Raw genomic sequence first — 18816 nt, forward strand, 5'->3', positions numbered from 1 at the left:
AGTACAAGTAAAACATTTTTTGCAATGATACACATTACAACAGAAAATTATATTGTGACACTTATTATCATTTTGTTGTACATCCCACTGTTGTAATGAAACACCTGAATTCAATGTGTCCAAATATTTTTGTCTATATAGTGAATAAAAACTGAAACAAAAAATATTCTGTTAATGAATTACACATCTTACACAATATAATCTGTTGCTTTTCTACTGTTTGTCAATTTGACAGTATAACATATAAGGACGGAAAGCAGTGACAACAATATAAATCACAGATATTACAGTTACTGAACAAAGTCAATTTAATTCAAAATGGAGATGATCTGATTCCATATTCAGCATTTTTATGATTCTCCCCATTTTTTAAAATCCAATTTCCCATAAAATTAATCAACTTAAAGCCTCTCTGTGTCCGTAGTGTCCATAGTTTATTGTCACTGAAATGAGAAAACATGTTTACTCACTGGTAAATATGTTGTAGCTGTAATCACCTAAAGCAAGACCAAGTCATGACCAAGACCAGATTGATTTTTTCCAGTATATTTTACATTTTTACTGCAAAAGTATATTTACTGTAAATATCACTTATTGTTATTCTTGATACTAATGATCACTAAAACATATCAAACTGCTTTTTTTTTTTTTTTTTGGAATGTCTGTATAAGTTAATGAAAAAAAAAAACCTATGAATTTGGCCAGTGTTTGACAAGTTTAATAAGACTTATGTTGAATTTAACCAATTTGGCATGTAAATTCACCACATAGCATTTAATTAAAACCACAATAAGCTCCATAGTCTGGATATTTCTTTTATGATTTGGCCTTGGCAGTGTGTTTTTTGGGAAAAAGTGTGGTCAGCTTGTTTCAGAGAGTTGTACTTTGTGCACTGACAAATCTCTCACATTGGAGACATCTCCTTGCAGATTTGAAATGGCACTGAACCAAGGTGGACAACAGACGCCTCAGTCATTCCCTTTCCAGAAACTTGGCTTTTCTGGCGTTTCATCTGGACCTGCAGTGCCTTTGTTTTGCCTGTTACAAGGAGGATGTCTTTACTAAAGGAATCTTGGCAATATCATCTGCCTGCTGTTATATTATTTTATCCACATGGTCTTAAACTTTGAAAAGAACAGCACCATTTCCCTGTTAATTAAAAAAAATTTTGTCAAACAGCCATGCGTTGACTTTGGCTAGCTCTGATCCCAAATGCTCCTAAAGCCTGTTCACATCCTCCTGAAATCCATCATCACAAAATCACTGGAGTACACAAGCAAAGTCACAATTACATCTCTCTCTGCTTGTGTACTGCAATTTATAAACTGTACATTGAGAAAGAAAGACGATGTACACACTCAGCCTACAGCAAACCCATCATGTGTGAGCTTAGTATCAGAGGCGTGTGCAGCCAACCTGAAGTTTGTGCTCCTTCAGGGCGTGTAGGATATTAACCACTGTAGTTCTGTGTTGGTCATTGTTCAGCTCCTGGTTCATGATGCCAAACAGACAGATTAGGCAGACTCAAAATTATGCAGAGGCTTCGTGCTGTTTTTTGGCAAGCTACCATGCTCTCATGAACAATTTTTCCACTGGCACAATTCAGCTAAGATACATAGTGAACTGCTAAAATCCCTCTGCATCCTCACTTTATTTTAAACATTACTGTTTGGCTGCTTAAGTAAGAGATCAAGCATATGGGGCAATTATCAACACAATGCCATGATGCTTAAACCCTTCAAGCATTTGATGTCAGAGCCAGTTTCCCTGGAGGTTAAAGAAGTAGAGTTCTTTCTTAGCGAGACTACAGCGAGGAATTAGCCTTCATCCCTTGAGTGAATCTCAAAATAATCTACTGTTGTATACTGTCGTCTCAAATTTGGATTGAACTTTTTCATGAAGCTGCTAACTGCAGACGTCAACCTCATCTATAACACTATCTATTCCATCTTTTGATTAATATTCCTCCATTTTTGGTGTTTAAAATAATTCATTTTACTCAAAGAATCATTCATTTAACAATTTCAGCTGCTTCTTTTCTTTCTCATTTGTAGAGGATACATGTACCTGTACAAACTAGATTTGTATCTACAGGTTGCAGGTTAATTGAAATGACATTTATTGAATGTTCTGTGATGCTTAAACTATTTCTCTGTACAGACATCTTTAAAGAAGCTGAATTAGAATGTAGGGGGAATTAACGTTAAAAATCAGCTACTGTAGTCAGGGACACTTACAAATTGTTTCTGTTGAACAGCAAAAAGAATCTTCAAACTGATGGAAAAACTCCCTGATTTTATCTTTTTTTTTTTTTTGCAATTTTAAGAAGCTTTACTAACATGAGCTGCATGTACAGTATTGTGAAAACATTAGCCTACCATTTCTATATCCCTGTGTTTCCCAAAATTAGAGTTGGGACTAAATATTAGATGTAGAGCTTTTATTGGGTTGCCAACTGGCACAGAAAAATACACAGCCCGTCCAAAAATCCACCTGCATTTGACCAAGCAAATAAGTAAAAGTCTTCTGCGGGATAATTACTGCAGTGATGAATATGTGCCAATTGTAAACAAGTTATTTAACTCTAACTGATGCACTGAGTAGCTTCTTATTTCTTAGACAACCATCAGTTTACTAGAGAGCATAAGGACTGGACAATGCCAGGATTCATCAGGCTCAAATTGTGAAAGAATGGTTCTGGGAGCATGAGACATCATTTTCACACACGGATTGGCCACTACAGAGTCCAGACCTGAACCCTACTGACAATATTTGGGATGTGCTGGAGAAGACATGATGCAGAAATCCAAGTCACCCATCATCATCATTATCAACAGGATCCCGGCAAAGAATTAATGCAAAGTTCTATAGACATAAAAAAGTTTTATATTGTGTGACATAAACAATGCTACCTTAAATGTGGCCTGTAATAAAAGCTAAAGACAGACAAACAAAGCTTTGCATTTTTTGCCTCTGTATAAACCAATTATATGATATATGAATTAATTTTCAAATGAAAACAGGAGAAAATTGTTCTATGGAAGAGTTTATAAATGTTGACCTCAGCGAAGTCATGAGAGACAAGATGCTTTAAAAATAACTAGTCAAAACTAGCTATCAAAATTAATGCGTTAACACAGATTAATCCATCATCATGATTTATCTGATTAAAAACTATATCTGCAATTAACCCATCTGAAGCGCAGAATGACTGAATGTCTCTGGCAATGCATTTTGGACAGTTTGTCCAAGTAGAGTTAGCAACGCACATGCACAAATGGGCAGTTGATTGGATAGTGACAGGCAGTAGAACCAACCGTTAAAGATGGAATACACTAAACAACATGGTGGCCCTCTGGATGGAAATATGAATACAAAAAACCCAAGATGGAACAGTTGTTTCAAGTTGTTTTGTTGAAACTGTTGAAGTTGTTTAATAAACACGTTAAGTGCATATATATATTCCCTTCTTTCTTGAATATGTTTGCTCATGCAAAATGAAACACAATTAATGTATATTAAAAATGAATGATATTTAATCATGATTAATGGAAATTTATCCACAGCAACTCTGTGATTAATCTCATTAAAATTTTTAATCGTTTGACAGCACTAATAGTAACACAATAGACAAAGATGTAATAGACGTCATAAGACTAAAATGGCATCACAAGATTGATATACTGCATAATGTATGGAGATGAAAGAACACAAAAATGGTGTGAAATGATTATAAAAAGATTAAAATGATATAAATAAATATTTTTTTATGTGTGTGTGTGTGTGTGTTAAAAATATCATAAAATACAAAATAGAATAAACAAAAAAGACTTTCAGGCTTATTGTTTTGCAAGTGGAAGAGTCAGTAAAAAGATATAAATCTATAGTAATTCATAATGTATTTTTCTAAGTTTGGTTTAAAAAGTTTGAGAGTCCCTGCAGTAATATACATAAAAATACAAATTAATATTTTAAACAACTTCATATGATGTTTATGCTATTTCTGATGTTTTATAGGTGTCTATATGATGACAGCTGATTACATTTCTGCTTTCAGATACAGAAACAGTGCTTTTGCTTCACACATGTACGTACCCACACAAACAGCACAGAAGCTGTACTAGAGCAGCTGAGGTCACCACAGGTCAGATGAAGCCTCACCAGTCTGTACACCGTCACTGTGGCTTCTACTAAACCACACACTTCTCGTTGTTACACGCAAACATACAGCGTTAAGAGTTGAGAAGTAAAACTGTGACCAAAGTGGAACTAAACATCTGCAGTACCAATTCTGGGAGCCCCTGGTGCAGTCATACTGTTAACAGTGATATGATATGAATTATTACCAGTGAATTCTGTTACTGTGAACTTTCAAGGGACATTAGCGATTCACTGAAAATTAGGAAGTGAAATCTTGTAGACCCGTGTTCTGGTGTTGTGTGACATGCTCAGTCCACCTGACTCGTGCTCGGGAGGCTTTCTGGCTGAATGCAGTTGCCTTTGAATTATCCTTAGGAGAAAGAGTTGTGTCATTTCCTCAAAGGCCATGGGCGCCTACAATGCACTTCATGAAAAGCACAACACTGCTGACTATTTGAGAGTTTTTCTATTCTCTTTCTCTCCTCAACCCCCTAACCACAAGTGCAGCTAAAAAATTCATCTCACTACAGTCCGTTTTTCTCACCCCATTTGCCTGATAATAAGCGGGAACACATTGACAGAGGAAGTGTTTCATCTTCTCTTCTTACCGTTCTTTCTTAGCTCTATGATCCTCTGTACACGCTTTAAAATTTTTATAATATCCTAAGGAGAAATATATTTGTGTGTTGAGCTTTGTTTCACTCCTCCATCTCGCCTTTTGTTTATATTATCTTACAGCTAGACAAATGCTCTTCCAGCCCTCTGCCACTTCTCCCACTCCTCGGCTCCTTGGCCATTTGGCATGGCCCTAAGATATGTTTTAGAAGGATTTTTCAGCATTTTTACACAGTTTTTCTACTTATAATGAACTGGGAGTAATTTCGGCCAGGCCTCAAAAAGCCATTTCACAAGTATTTTTGGTTTCCTACAAATGCTAGAGCAAATTAATGGGGCTACAAGACAATTTTTTAAAACAAATCAGATGGAGCCCATTCAGGAGTCACACCATTTCTGAAATAACGGTGCAGTTTGGCAGAAAGCTGAGGTTTGCCTCAACATTACCTGTCAAGCCAAGTGCTTTAACACCGCAAAGATATTAAACCCAAAAGTCTGAGAGGTACCAACATGCCAAAATAAACTGTTTTTCTTAACCACTTTAAAACAACCTTAGGACCTACATTTTTGATTATTTTCATTCTAAACTGAACTATCACTTATTTTCTCATTTGCCTGACTATTTGGTGGGTAAAATGAACTGAAGTTGTAACAGTTATCGCAATTTCCAAAAACAGCAGGCAATGTCTTTAAAACCGATTGGGTTATTTTGTTCAAACAGTGGTGAAAAACTAATAGCTATTTAATTCATACTGATATAAAACAATTTGAGGGACTAGGTGCAGAAAGTGTTTTCCATTTCTGCTTGAAGAATCTTTTAAATGCTTAAGTAATAATACCTCAATAGAATAATCATGTAATCATCCATGTACAGCACAGAAAATGGGTTGAAACAACTGACTAGGAATTATTTCAATCAAAATTTACTGACATAGTTGGAGGCTGTGCTCATTTCTAAAGCTAATCAATCTGAAACACTAGTCCTGTTAAAAGAAATGACCAAGTTATTCACAAGTTTGGCTGGTATTTGGGTGTATTTTCAACCCATAAAGACCCAAACAGTCACCAGTGACACAAACCTTCTACTGATATAAACTGTTTAATACTTGTTGATCCACTAATCCTATCAATTCATCAAAATAATTGGCGTAAAATGCAGTTTGTCATCTTTTTCATGGTCATCAGATATGACCCATTTGGACATTCAGAGGCTCCATAGTAAACATGGAAACATCATCATCTTCTACAATATTCATTCACCAGTAAAACCCATGGAGTTTGATCAATGACAGTGAAGGAGATACTTGTTTTTATGCTCAGTTAATGATATATTGCTACATATATTTACTGAAAAAAATCACTTTTTCTTCATTTTTCTCTGTTTTGATATAATTAGCTTTGAATTTATTCTGACTTTTCATGAACATCTACATGATATGTGAATTAAATATAAGAAAATACATGATTTACACCAAAAAATGCAAAAAACAGAGGATAATATTATATTAAAAACTGGTGATAAATCAGTTAAGAAAGGTTAAATATAGAGAAAATTTCATTTGGGAACTGACATAAAAGGAGCAATGGGTCTTTATGGGTTAAGTAACTGAAGGTCATACAGTTACAAACATATTATAGTGTTTCACAGCCTGTGGGATGGGCCCCATGGGTGGGCACAGAGGCTTGCCAGGGGGCCATGAGATCAGCCTTGGGTAAATTTTTTTCTTCAGATCAGAACATGTAGGAGATGGAACTAATGTTTTGGCATTATAGCCCCCAAACTTATTTTAGGGACATACAAAAAAACAAATCTATACCAACTGGTGATCGCTCACTTGGGTAGACAAAGAGTGAAGGTTTGGAGAATGGACAAGTATTTTACTAGGGGAGTAGAAAAAAAAGATGCAACATTTCCATTTTGTACAGTTTGCATGGTATTGTTCAGAGAATATGTACAATGTAAATAATGTTAAACAGACTCATTGCAAACACTGATACAGTTAAAATACTCATTTTTTTAACCAAATATTGGTTTGTTGTTTTAAAACTACTGTCACTGTTATAACTAGATAAATCCACATTTCATGCTTTCATTTGGAAAGGCATTGTCTCAAGAAAAAATCTTGTTAAGTTTATTAGTATTGTAAGCAAAAATGTAAGTTGTTTTTAATTTGTACAACAAATTATTCAAAGAAGAGCCAAAAGAATGGGTATGATATTGATGTTTCTTTCAAAAAAATTATACTTTAACCATTGTAACAATTTTGTTGGGGTTGAAGGGGGGTCGAGAATTTTTTCTTCCTCTAAAGGGGGAAGAAAAAGTTTGAGAACCCCTGTATAGTATGATTTGCACTGTGTAATTAAAACTAATTACATGGCTAACTTGAATTATATTTCAATGAATCATGTCAGAGAAGTTAAAAAAGCAATTAAAATCATGGTTAGAAAAAAATAAGACATAACATAATCTATCTGTGCAAGTAGAAATATGAAGCTAAAAATTCATTATACGTTCAGGATTTTCATTCGTTTAAAAGTAGAAACGTTTCAAGCTCCTGAGAAAAGCTAGTCATGATCTGCGGAGCCTCAGCCCATCACCCTGATTTCCCTCCTGATGATCTGAACTCGCTTCTCCACCTTGCCCTCCTCGACCCCGTCATACCTGGTAAAAGGCTCTGAGGTGTCGATTTAAAATGGAAAAATTCTGGACTCTCAGCATGTGGTCATCTCCTCTTCCACTGTCGTACAGCTGCTCCACTTTGGGGTTGGGGTCTCTGGGAAGGACACAGAAAAGACACAGCAGTGTATTTTAGAGCGGCTTCATCAAACACCCGAATGAATCATTGTGTTCTTATGCAACAATGCATTTACACAGAGAGTGAGTAAAATTTTAATGAGCGTTAGGAGCAGACACTAAGCATCCACTGGCAATTATTTTTCAAACTATAGTGGCTTAGAATTAATCAGCTGCTGAGTAAACATTGACTATGTTGTCTTTTATTCTATCAAAATCTGAACATGGTGATGAGAATTTCAGCAAAATTAACAAGGTTAACAAGGTGGCATGTATGATGAATTTCATTCATTTCTGATTCACTAATTCACTTCAATTTGTGGCAAATATGAATATGAAGATTCTTTCAGTGGCAGCAAAAATCTCAGGAAAGGACAAAATCAACACGCTTTCCCTTAGTGTTTAACATATCTCAAATTTTAAGTAGAAAATAGTTTGTGGATCTGGTTTCGCATTTTTAACTGATCATAAAAGCAACTGCAAATTTTCCAACCTTATTAAAGGTTACATGATTTTTATCAGGTTTCTGACAGGCAGTACTTCATTAAATCCTTCATCCTTTTCTTCTCCACACCTTTCTTTTCTCTAGTTTCCTCTCGAGATTCCCTAATATAAACAAATGTTTCATTTATTTTCTTTTTACCACATCATTCTAAACCTGTGCCATACTGAATGCAAAACTTTTGTGTTGCTTCTGCACAAATATTTACTGATATCAAGAGCATGATAAATGTTTTCAAGTCTTCATTAGTAAGCCTGCTGTATATGTTAAATCTGAATCTAAGCACTGTTCAAGGACAAGAAAAGGAAAAATAGGCCACTTTACATGGCTTTTTAATAGACCTTGAAACAAATTTTAAAAAAGAGGTTTGTTGATGGGTTTCCATATTTTATGTAGCAATCAGCTGCAAGGTTACAGTTATTTCAGTCTATTTATTAGCTTCTAGAGCAGCATTATTTCCCACCAACGTCTCTTAATTTTTGTCTCATTTTTAATTTGTCATTTTAAGGGGTCACTGACATTGCAGTTTGAGTGGAAAATGTAATCATAAGTTAATCAAATTAGCTCTTTTCTGTGGTCAGTTGTAACACAGCCGCTGGAGGTGCACAGGGAAATGAAGCAAAGGAAATCTTAATCAATCTTACATGACCCTCATGACCTCATTGAGGAAAATCCCATTGGTAAGCCTCAGGTACCGGTCTCGAGCACTCTGGGAGATTGAGTTTACTTCCATGTATTGGCTGTAGCGTGGGATGGTGTCCTCCCTCTCCACCATATTTTCAAACAGCTCAACCTGTGAGAAAGCCAGAAGGGATTGTATAGTGTGTATGTGTAGAAAAGCATGTACCAGGAGACAAGAAGACAGAGACAGGAGCAGAAAATAAGTACACAGAGAGATGGAGAGGTGGAAACATTTTCACACAGGAAGCCACTTGAGTTGGTGCACCTGTCTGGACAGGTGGGATCTGTGCTCTCACACTGGGAAGCACTTCACAGTGACAGGCAGCCAAGCAGAACTACAGCCAAGGTCTCTGTCTCTCTGCTATGAAGAGCTGTGCCAATGCAAACTGCAATATAATGAGGTTTATTCCCACCTGCACCTTCTGAAACTGCACTGTCGGTAAACACAGTAACAAGCTCGAGTTGGTTCAGCTGATAAGGTGAGACAGAGCAGCTCGGGACTGTGAGTGACAGGGTAAACAGGGTGGTGGGGCGGTAGAGTGGATGTCCTTCAACATATGAGGGTGAAAGCTCCCGTGTCAGTGCCCCTCTGATGTGCCCTTGAGCAAGATACTAAACCACTGCCTGCTGCTGCAGCCATTCTGTTGAACCTGACCTTCTAACCCCCTCTTTGGCAAGGGGCAACAGCAGAGAGAAAATCCCCTCCAGGTTCACAACAGTATCACATTATATTATAAATACTGCTCATTGACCAGAAGGGAATAAAATCCCCTTGAGCTGATTGGGTCCCCATGTGGAAAACCCAGCTGGAAATCCGGTCTGTGACAAGTCTTAACAAATCCTCAACTGATAATAGTGAGACTGTATTCTCTTTAACACACAGGAGATAACTGTGTATTTTTTCTAGGCTATATCAGATGGAGCCCAAGGACAGGAAGTATTTGTCATTAGACTGGGGAAGCTACAAAAGGAGAAGTGGACTGCTTTTGTTGCTGCAAACTACAGCAACAAGCCAGTGTATGGGCTTGGCTTTGTTATTTATTCCATTTTATCCTTAGATGCCTTAGATATATATTTTTTGCTGAACTGTAAGCTACCTATAGGTGAAGAGGCTGGTTGAAAAGATAAAATAAAGTATTTATAACTGTAAATAAGGTAAAAATTTCCTTAGAATTTGACTCAAGCCAAAGAGGATTTCTACATAGTCTCAGCAAAACGCTCATATTCTCGTTTTTTTTTTTTTTTACCCCAGAAATGATGACCTTTTCTCCAACTGAAAGTGATAAATGATAAATGACGTACCCATTGCACCAACGCACTTTCCATGAATTCCTCTATTATCTCCATAATGTTAGAGTCCATTGTTGTGCCACAAGAGCAGTGAAATACTGCCGCAGACAGCTAATTAAAAAACTATTATCAACACTAAGTATGTAATGAATCAAACAGAGAATCCATCTTGCGTCAAGTGGAGCAGTTTGACATTTCTGAGGCCCTTCCCCTCCCTCCACCTCGTTGTCTCTTCCTCTCTGACTGTGTGTCACGTCGTTTCTTTGCAAAACCACACCGGAATTTACAAAACGCACATGTTGCGTTTTTTTAGGCGTCATCTTCACACACCCACAGCAGCCACAACAGCTCAACTCAGATCTTTCCAGATACTGTTGGGATGATACTACACACCACTGCAGAATCATACCATTGTGTTGTTTCCTTGTGGTGAAATTGTTTTACACTCTAATACTTTCAATGACAGACATGTTTACCTTTTGTTTTTGTAGGGCTGCATAATCCCAAACATGTGCCATGTTGTATGTTCCTTGTGGGTGAACAGACTCACAGAACCTCAAGGAAAATCTGTAGAGATGTTGCTGCATAAATTTAGTGGGTTTTCCAGCAAGCAAAACTGAATAACATCTAAAGAATTAAGTTTTTAAGCTTTTAAGTCTTTATTATCAGGCGTATGAAGAAGCCAGATTTAAGCATTGTTCAAGGGCGACCTCTGGTGGCGATAAATAGAAAATTAAATTATTATTTATAGCTAACAAAATATCTTTCATTTAAAGAACACAAGTAAGAACCGAACAGAGATGTGATTTTTAACCGAAAAAATCAATACTTAATTTTACCTTCTGTTGATTATTATGTGGATTATTAGATTACAGTTGTTCATTTTGACAAAAGACGCAAATCTGTGGATTTCATATTCACTGAATTCTGCAACATGTGGTAAATATCTATAAAACGTCATCCTTCAATCACTGGCAGCATATTTTAATGCTTTAATACAAGTAAAAGAAAACATTCACTAGCATTATTCTGTGATAGGGTTTTATTCAAGAACAGGGAGCACATTGGATAGGCCTGTAGCTAAAACAGATCAAAAGCAAACAGCAAGTAAAACCTGTATATTTTTTTATGAAATTAATGCCCAACAGTTTGCAGTGGCTGTATGGCAGAGTGCGTTCCTGTATGCTGTCAGTGTTTGCTGATACTGCTTGTGCAGCAGTTCTGGGATTAACTACACCAGGATTATCAGATTGTTTCAGAGCTGCCAGAATGGACAAGATGACAGCTTCATATAGGGCATCACTAACACACACTCACGCAAACACACACTCTTAATCCAGCTATCCTTGCTGAACTCAGATAACCCGTTCTCAGTTATTCAGTTCTCTATTGTATTTCATGTACAAAAGGAAGCCGACACTACAAAGCAGTTAAAAACTTCTACCTTTAATTTATAATTCATGTGCGTTGCCATTTCGACAGGTTCCTAAGCATTTCATTGCAGTTTAGTACAAACTCTACAGCTGTGAAATGAATAATACAGTGTTGAAGAGGACCAATTTTTGCAACATGCCATTGTGACTTTGCCAATTTTGAGTCAAAGTGTCAAAAAGTGTTGAAAATGTGTCTCAGTGTGTACTCTACACCCATTTAGGCCGAATGTACTCTCCTCTAGTTACAACAAAACACACTACACATCTCCTCAACAGATGTTTACACATTCATGAGGACCTGCACAGAGGAGATGTTTGTTTTGGTGTCTGTGCAGGGCTTGATAAGATTCCCTATGTGTTGCCTTGTTTTGGCCATGTGCAAGGGAGCTGTGGCTGCTGCATTGGTGGAGCGTAAATCAAGCCTAACATGTCAAACCCAACAGGTGTTCTATCCCACCACCAGCCAACTCACACAACCAAGAAACCTCAGACACATCCCCCCAGCATCCCTTCTTCCTTTACTTATATGTATTCATTTATTTCCCCTCTAACTGGCAGGGGTAGGGGTGGCAGCCTTCTCGGTGGTGTTATCAGCCTTCTCAGCTTCTGCCTCAGGGGCTTCTTCAGCAGGGGTGGCGTCAACTTGTGCAAGCTTTAGCAAGTTGAGGACATTGGTTTTGAGGTCCTCAATGGTTTCCTTCACACCCTTCTCCAGGAGATAACCATCAGTGTCATCTTCTGGATTCTCCGAAGCCATGGCTGCTTCTACTGCTGTTTGCAGGTACCGCAGACTCACAAGCACTGATACCTGCACAGAGAGGTGCGATCAAAAACAGTGTCAGCATGTAATGTCAAAGAAAAGTCAGTTGGACAAGAGTTAGGTGTGTCTGCATAAGAAGAGCAAAATCTATCATGTCATATATTTGCACCAATATTATGAATATGTATTTGTAATTTCTAGAAGATAAAGTTGCATATGGGTAGTTTCAGCTGTACTGTTAGGCTGATTTCTTATGAGAAAGGCTGAGGCATTTTTATGTTCAAGTTCAAAGATGTCAAAAGTCAGCATGATGGTGATAAAGTTTGATTCAGTATGTAAAACATTTAACATGTACTGTGACTTCTGAAGCTAAACCAAAAAAGAGTTAACGTTGCTGCAGTTCAGAGGTGGTGCAGTTAGTCTGAAACCAGTCAATGTTTTATATTTTCAGCTGCATCCTGTGGAGCTCCTCGCTTTCATGTCTCTATTTAGTGCTCAGCTTGAGGCCTTAACCCATACTCTACACAGAGCATCTATATTTAATCGATATATACCGGTCAAGAAAAAGACACCCTGCAGAACCAATGCATTTAGACACATAGAATAGTTCTTGAAATGATTTTAAATATGTGAATGTCCTGGAACAAGTTGAAGAGACAGTGATTATTTCAAAGAATGATTAAAAAAGACAGCAATCTTTGGGTGTCAGTAATGTTTTGTTGTGTTAGTTATCATGTGCAAGTAGGGTTTAAATTCTGCTTGGGTGTGAGGGTAACTTTGGGAAATCCTATTTATTTCAGCGTCAGACCCATTACAGAATAACAAGTGCGTTTTTCAGGTAATTTACCTGTATCAGGACAACTGACAGCACACCGGGGCCAGTTGAATTCATGATGCCCATGTAATAGTCAATCAGAGCCTGCCTGCAGCCACGGCTGTACAGGTTGAGTTCCTCTGAGTGGTACTCATAGTTGTAGTGGGCGCTGTTATCGGTCAGGTGGCGCTGCAGGCAGGGGCGTGGGGAGGCAGGGTTACAGCAGCTGAAAGGAACACCATCCAACAGGTAGCGGCCATCCACGTTACTCCGAATACGACTGGAGGACAGTGAGAGAAGGAGTGAACGATTACAAGTTAGTAGACAAGAGGTAAAAGCAGGGATAGAAGAGTTTTTTTATTTGCAGTGAACATTGGAGAGATAATAAAACAATTATGATATTTTTGAATAAAACCAGCTAAGGGAGTTGCTTTGAACTTTTTAACTTCAATACATGTGTCACATTAGTAAGAATTGTTATAACCTTTCTGTTTACTGATTAATTTTCACTTAGATCATCATTTCTCTGTTTGCTTTGTGAAAAGTCTGTCCATCCATTTTTAACAACGCCATACAAAGTAAAGGTCAGACCTATTTTGAATCCACTGGAGTTTCAAGTCTCTTCCCATATAGTTGCATTTTTCCTCCCAGTGTCCTTTAAATCTTCTTTTAGAGCATATTGTTTGACCTTTTTGAGTCTGAAGCCCAATTATGCACCACTCACTCCGACCTCCATCTAATCCTTCTCCCTGCTTTTCTCAAGTTCAGATACTTCCACCCACTTCAGTCCTGTTGACTCACTTTGTTCTCTCTTTCTAATTTATTGTGTCACCCTTCTGCATCTCATATTTCCCTCATTGCTGTATTGTAGGTCACTCACTCTTTGACATCCTTGGAGGTGAAGTCCAGGTATCTATTGCTGACCCACTGAACTTCAAACCAATCCTTGAAGTTGGTATTTCCGCAGCAGCGAAACTCCATCTGCAGACGATCAATGGTTTCTTTCTGAAAACAGCGTCCGGGTACATCTGTGTCCTTGTAGAAGCGAATACCATTTCTCAGGCCGACCTAAGGTGAAAGAAAGAAATGAGCAATGTTTTAGCTGTTGTAAACCAAGAACACAATGTATTTATTTTATTCTGTGTTTCAGTCTCAATGTGACAGATGTTTTAGTTTTAATAAAATTCTCCATACTGGCCAAAATTACTCTTAAAATAAATCTTTTTTTTAATTAGTCAGGCATTTTTCTAATGTATAGAGATATGGAATAGTCTGGGATAGTTTCTTGTGACCTAACTCCTGGAAGCCTGCCTTCCATCTCTCAGCAAGAAACTCTGTTTAACTGAGAGCTCAACCACTGATATGTCTGCACATTTTCATTTCTACCAATCCAACATTAGTGACCCCACCTTCAGGGATTCCTCCAAGCGTCCCTGCAGGGCATAGCTGAGCACCACAACAGCTATAAGCAGACAACAGAGCAGTGCAGCTACAGCAAACCAGCCCAGCAGGAGCACTTTCCAGCGGGGGAATCGACTAGCGTCCAGGGAGTCTTGACACACACGGGTGGCGACCCAGTTAGTGCCGATGGAGGCCAGACCCACCATCATCAGGATGTTGGGCACCACATGAATCTCTGTGTTGTCCATCACCTCAAGAGGGGAAGACAAGAATCAAAGACAAGAGCTGAGTATGAGCAGCAGCTTATTGCAGTTCACATTGTCATTTCCTCTACCCACTTCAGCAGGTAATGATCCTGCATTAATTAGTCATACACTGGCAAAGGGATTAAATCAGCACCTAATATGCTAAATGCCACCACAAAATGAAAATAATAATAATAATAATAAAAATTAATTCTCAGGTTTCAGCAAAAGCGAACTATTTACTGAGTGCATCATCAGTCATCGTTTAGATCTTATCGTATAGTGTGTAAACTGCCTCAATTATTTTAATAACAGGTAAAGTGCATTCATTCAGGGACATTTTCCTATAGAATAAACACTACCAGAGCAAGTGATTTTAAACATTTTCTGTTTTCTATTCAAACTATAAGATCTATAACTACCCAAACATTTTCTGATAGTAACAACAGCTCATATACATTGTTATTTTTCAGATTTAGAGCCACCTCTGGGTTGCCTGCTCACTCAATTACTCTTTGCAGTGCAACTAATAGATTATGAAATCTGGTTCATTGGAAATCGATAAATATCTCAACGCAGGCACTCGTAGCCTGCAGCTTTCCTGTGTGGTCTACTGGATATCAGCATCTACATCAATCAATGATCAATTGAGCTTAATGACTAGTAGACTTTAACAAATGTGCATAACTTGTAGAGGTCATCACCTTCACCTGCATCCTCACATTACCCAAATTCGATAAGCACAGTGTAGTCCTGATTGATTGTGAAGGAGAGACGTGTTGATTTTTCTAAAAGCAGATTAACATTCTGCATCTGCCATGACTTTACAGCAAGGGATGTGTCTGTGTTTGTAATAATAGTATATAGTGTGTTGTCTGTTTGTATTCGTGGATTAAAATGTTGAGCTTAAATAAAGAAAAGTCACTGATAAGCACCGGCTCAGTACACTCAGCAAACAGTCCTGAGCAAAGGAAAAAGGCTCTGAGCATATAAACAAATGTTTGAGTAACTTTGAATTAATTCATGCCAGAGTTTTTAGATCTGAACCCTATTCGACCTTCTGCTTTTGGTAGACACTGCTTTAAAGTGTGTATGCATGTGTGTGTGTGTTTCGTTCGGCCTCTACCTCGGCCCTACGGAGCAGCTCAATCTTAATGTAAACCCCCAGACAAAAGATGAAGGCCCCACACATCACTGCCAGCCAGGAGAGCAACCATAGGCCCTGAGCCAGGCGCACCCGCCTCTGCTGGGTGAACTTCATCTTCAACAGCACCATGGCTCACAGTCAAGCACCAACCAATCCAAACAGAAAAAACACAGACGCAGCTGAGTGGGAAATTAGACCAACAGGAGGGAGTAGAGTGAATTCAGTTCAAAAACAACGAGTTCATCCAAGGTTGACAGCTTCTTGTAAAATAAACAACCCCGAGTGACATTAACAGAGGGTGGTCCTGAATAGTTTGCGCTGCAAGAATATTGTGATCAATTCAGGCCTTGTGGCTCTTGTTTGCTTGGTTATTAGCAGGTTGAGCTCATCTAAGTTGTTCCAGGTGGAGGGGATAAGTAGGTAGATCCTTTAGATGATAGAGGGCAGAGGCGACCTCAGAGGATAATCCAAAAGCTTTCACTTTGGTGTTGAAATTGTCCCAAAAAGAGATAAATATAATCCAATATGATGCAGGAAAACTTTGAAAAAAAGTCAAAAATGTTGATTAATAAACACTGAAGACAAGAAGTATTCCTTTTTCTGAACAGATGACAGGTTTTCCCCTCAAGAGACAGATCAGACCACCGTAGCCCCCCCTTCAAGTTGATACCAATGATTTCTTCCTCTTGACGTGTTGTTGTCTTTTGATGGTGCCCCTCTGGCTCTATGCATGTGCGGCCCCCCTAAACCGCTGTATCCATGGTTGGAGGACACAGAGACTGGCCAAAGTCGAGAGTTTGGAGCCGTAATCCCTCCAGGAGAGTCTCTGGGATCCTATTAATGTCCAAGGGCCAATGGGAAAGCAGGCCAGTGTCTGATCAGCAAACTTGTTCTGATAGACATCTGGGCGGGTCCATGTAGGAGAAGATTGGACTACAACGACAGGTGGACTTACCTGAGTCCCATCAGCACAGGCCCAATGGACGCCTCAGAGACACAACCTGATAGGGAGATAGAAACAGGAACTGAGACTTAAAAAGTTGGTCTGCATAACTTATTATGTTTATTATGACCTGATGAAGACAGTAAGAGGACAGACGGACAGAGTAATTATTGGTGAACAAGTAAAAAACAAAAACAAGGTTAGTAGTGAACAAACACGACAAAAAAACAACACAAAAGCTAAACAAAACCTATGATGAACAACGAAGCACGAACTTAACATTGCAGGTCAAATTAAAGGTTGTCTTCATTTTTTTATTTACCCAGTATTAGTGTTTAGGTTAAAACGACAGCACAGTATGGGACCCTTCATGACATGTGGAACATTGTTCAATTTATTTTGAATATGCCACAAAAGCAAACAAAATAATCCTAATTTAGTGGCTAGAAATAAAACAGATTTCAAGAGAACATGAAAACTTCTAACAAAATACAATGACTTCATTCACAGATTTGAAAAGGAATGGGAAGAAGTGTAAACTCGTCTAATTCCACCCCTTTTCCATCCACACAACAGTCAATCATTTATCTTCCTATCAACACAAGGCTGTAAGAAAATCAATTCCCTTGGATCCTTTTGTAAATTGTTAACCATGATAGTAATTTTCACAAAACTACACATGCACACACACACACACACACACACACACCTACACACACACACGCACACACACACACACACGCACACAAACATACAAGAGAAACATACTTATACAAACATACAAGAAAATTAATAAACACACACATCCTTGAAGACAACACAAAATGAATAAACAACAAAATAAATACTTAAATAAAGTGAACCAAAAAAACTTCAACAACCAAAAACAAAATAAAACAAACAAACCAACAGACAAAATAAAAACACAGTAAACATCTGGTTTTATTCAGACACCTTCTACAGTTTTATAATGTGTATTAACTATCTCTTTATTGTCTCTTTTTAAATTGGCTCATGTTCAGACATTCTTTAATCTCCATCTTCAATCTGTTCCATAATCAGGTTTTATTCATCTAAATAAAAACTAAACTAAATGAGTCAGTTCTTCAAAATAAAAATAAAAACAAAATTAAAATTCTAAAAACTAAACTGAAATCAAACTAATAAAAATGAAAAATCATAATAACTCCAGAAAAAGAAAAGCACACTGAAACACTGAAAATGTCCAGAGTTTGACCTTAAACATGTGCTACCATTCAAGCAGGTGTTTTCACTGTTATACACATTAAAACCTACTTTTCACCTACTTTCACACCTCAGTTTAAGATGAACATAACTGACTCATAGCTTGTTTTCACAGAGCTTTACCTTTATCACAGTATGAATATTGCAGACTAATAATCTCACATATTACTGTAAATGATTCACCTTGGTTTGTTGTTTATATGAAATGAATCTTTGATGGTTATTTTTATTATTACAGCTTAGATACTGACTAATTAATGCTTGCCTTCGTGTGTAGGAGTTGGTGCCCATCTGTGTTTATCTGAAGTGAAAGTAGTACAGTGAGAGGAGAGATATTCTTGCAGAGGATTATAATACAGTGCAGTAGTGAGGGAGGTTGGTGGGGTAGGTTCAATAGGATTAAACTGGTATAATGAGTAGGTATGACAGCTTGAGTCATAGCTATAGTTAGGATGAGGCCAGTCTCACTTATTACTTCTTGCAACACCACTGATGAACATCATTATTTTACCCACATTGCTCAAAATTGTCCGTTGTTCATGCCTTTTCTATGACATCATTCTGTAGTCTCTAGGCAGGTCTTTAAATAATAAGATGGCTTGAGAAGTTTCCATTAGAATAACACAAGGATTAAAGCTGTTCGCTTGTGAAATTGGTTTTGACTATTCAATAACCCCAGAAGATCGTTCTTACTGATTATCAAGATCCTGCAGCATGTCATATTTTTCACAGTCTGGACAAATATTACATTTTGGGTAGTGTCTGTAACATATCAAGTATTTGGAATCCCTCAACAGTTTAGCATT

The 18816-nt window shown here is 37.7% G+C and overlaps 2 protein-coding genes across 2 annotated transcripts in view; both read right to left on the minus strand.

Moving 5' to 3' along the window:
- Positions 1-10926, minus strand: part of ccdc88b (coiled-coil domain containing 88B) — a 64696-nt gene extending 53770 nt beyond the window's left edge. The window contains exons 1-3 of the mRNA XM_030145748.1: positions 10035-10926; positions 8696-8844; positions 7418-7529 (exon numbers count right to left, since the gene is read on the minus strand). Of these exons, the coding sequence (XP_030001608.1) occupies positions 7418-7529; positions 8696-8844; positions 10035-10094 (321 nt within the window). The 5' untranslated portion in view covers positions 10095-10926. The remainder of the gene's footprint in view (positions 1-7417; positions 7530-8695; positions 8845-10034) is intronic.
- Positions 10927-11448: 522 nt separating this feature from the next.
- Positions 11449-16623, minus strand: rom1b (retinal outer segment membrane protein 1b). Its single transcript, XM_030145749.1, has 5 exons — positions 15802-16623; positions 14439-14681; positions 13910-14097; positions 13063-13309; positions 11449-12263 (listed from the first exon to the last, which is right to left on the minus strand). The coding sequence occupies exons 1-5, from the start codon at positions 15949-15951 to the stop codon at positions 12003-12005; spliced, it is 1089 nt and encodes a 362-aa protein (XP_030001609.1). The 5' UTR covers positions 15952-16623; the 3' UTR covers positions 11449-12002.
- Positions 16624-18816: the final 2193 nt, after the last annotated feature.

The sequence above is a fragment of the Sphaeramia orbicularis genome, chromosome 10 (assembly GCF_902148855.1).
Source record: "Sphaeramia orbicularis chromosome 10, fSphaOr1.1, whole genome shotgun sequence".
Lineage (NCBI taxonomy): Eukaryota > Metazoa > Chordata > Actinopteri > Kurtiformes > Apogonidae > Sphaeramia > Sphaeramia orbicularis.

Bases quoted from the DNA above. Each gene is read 5' to 3' on its own strand.
- rom1b (XM_030145749.1), bottom strand. From the start codon at position 15,951: ATGGTGCTGTTGAAGATGAAGTTCACCCAGCAGAGGCGGGTGCGCCTG. The intron at 14,682-15,801 runs GTAGAGGCCGAA...TCCCCTCTTGAG, and splicing joins AGCTGCTCCGTAGGGCCGAG to GTGATGGACAACACAGAGAT. The intron at 14,098-14,438 runs GTGGGGTCACTA...CTTTCACCTTAG, and splicing joins GCTTGGAGGAATCCCTGAAG to GTCGGCCTGAGAAATGGTAT.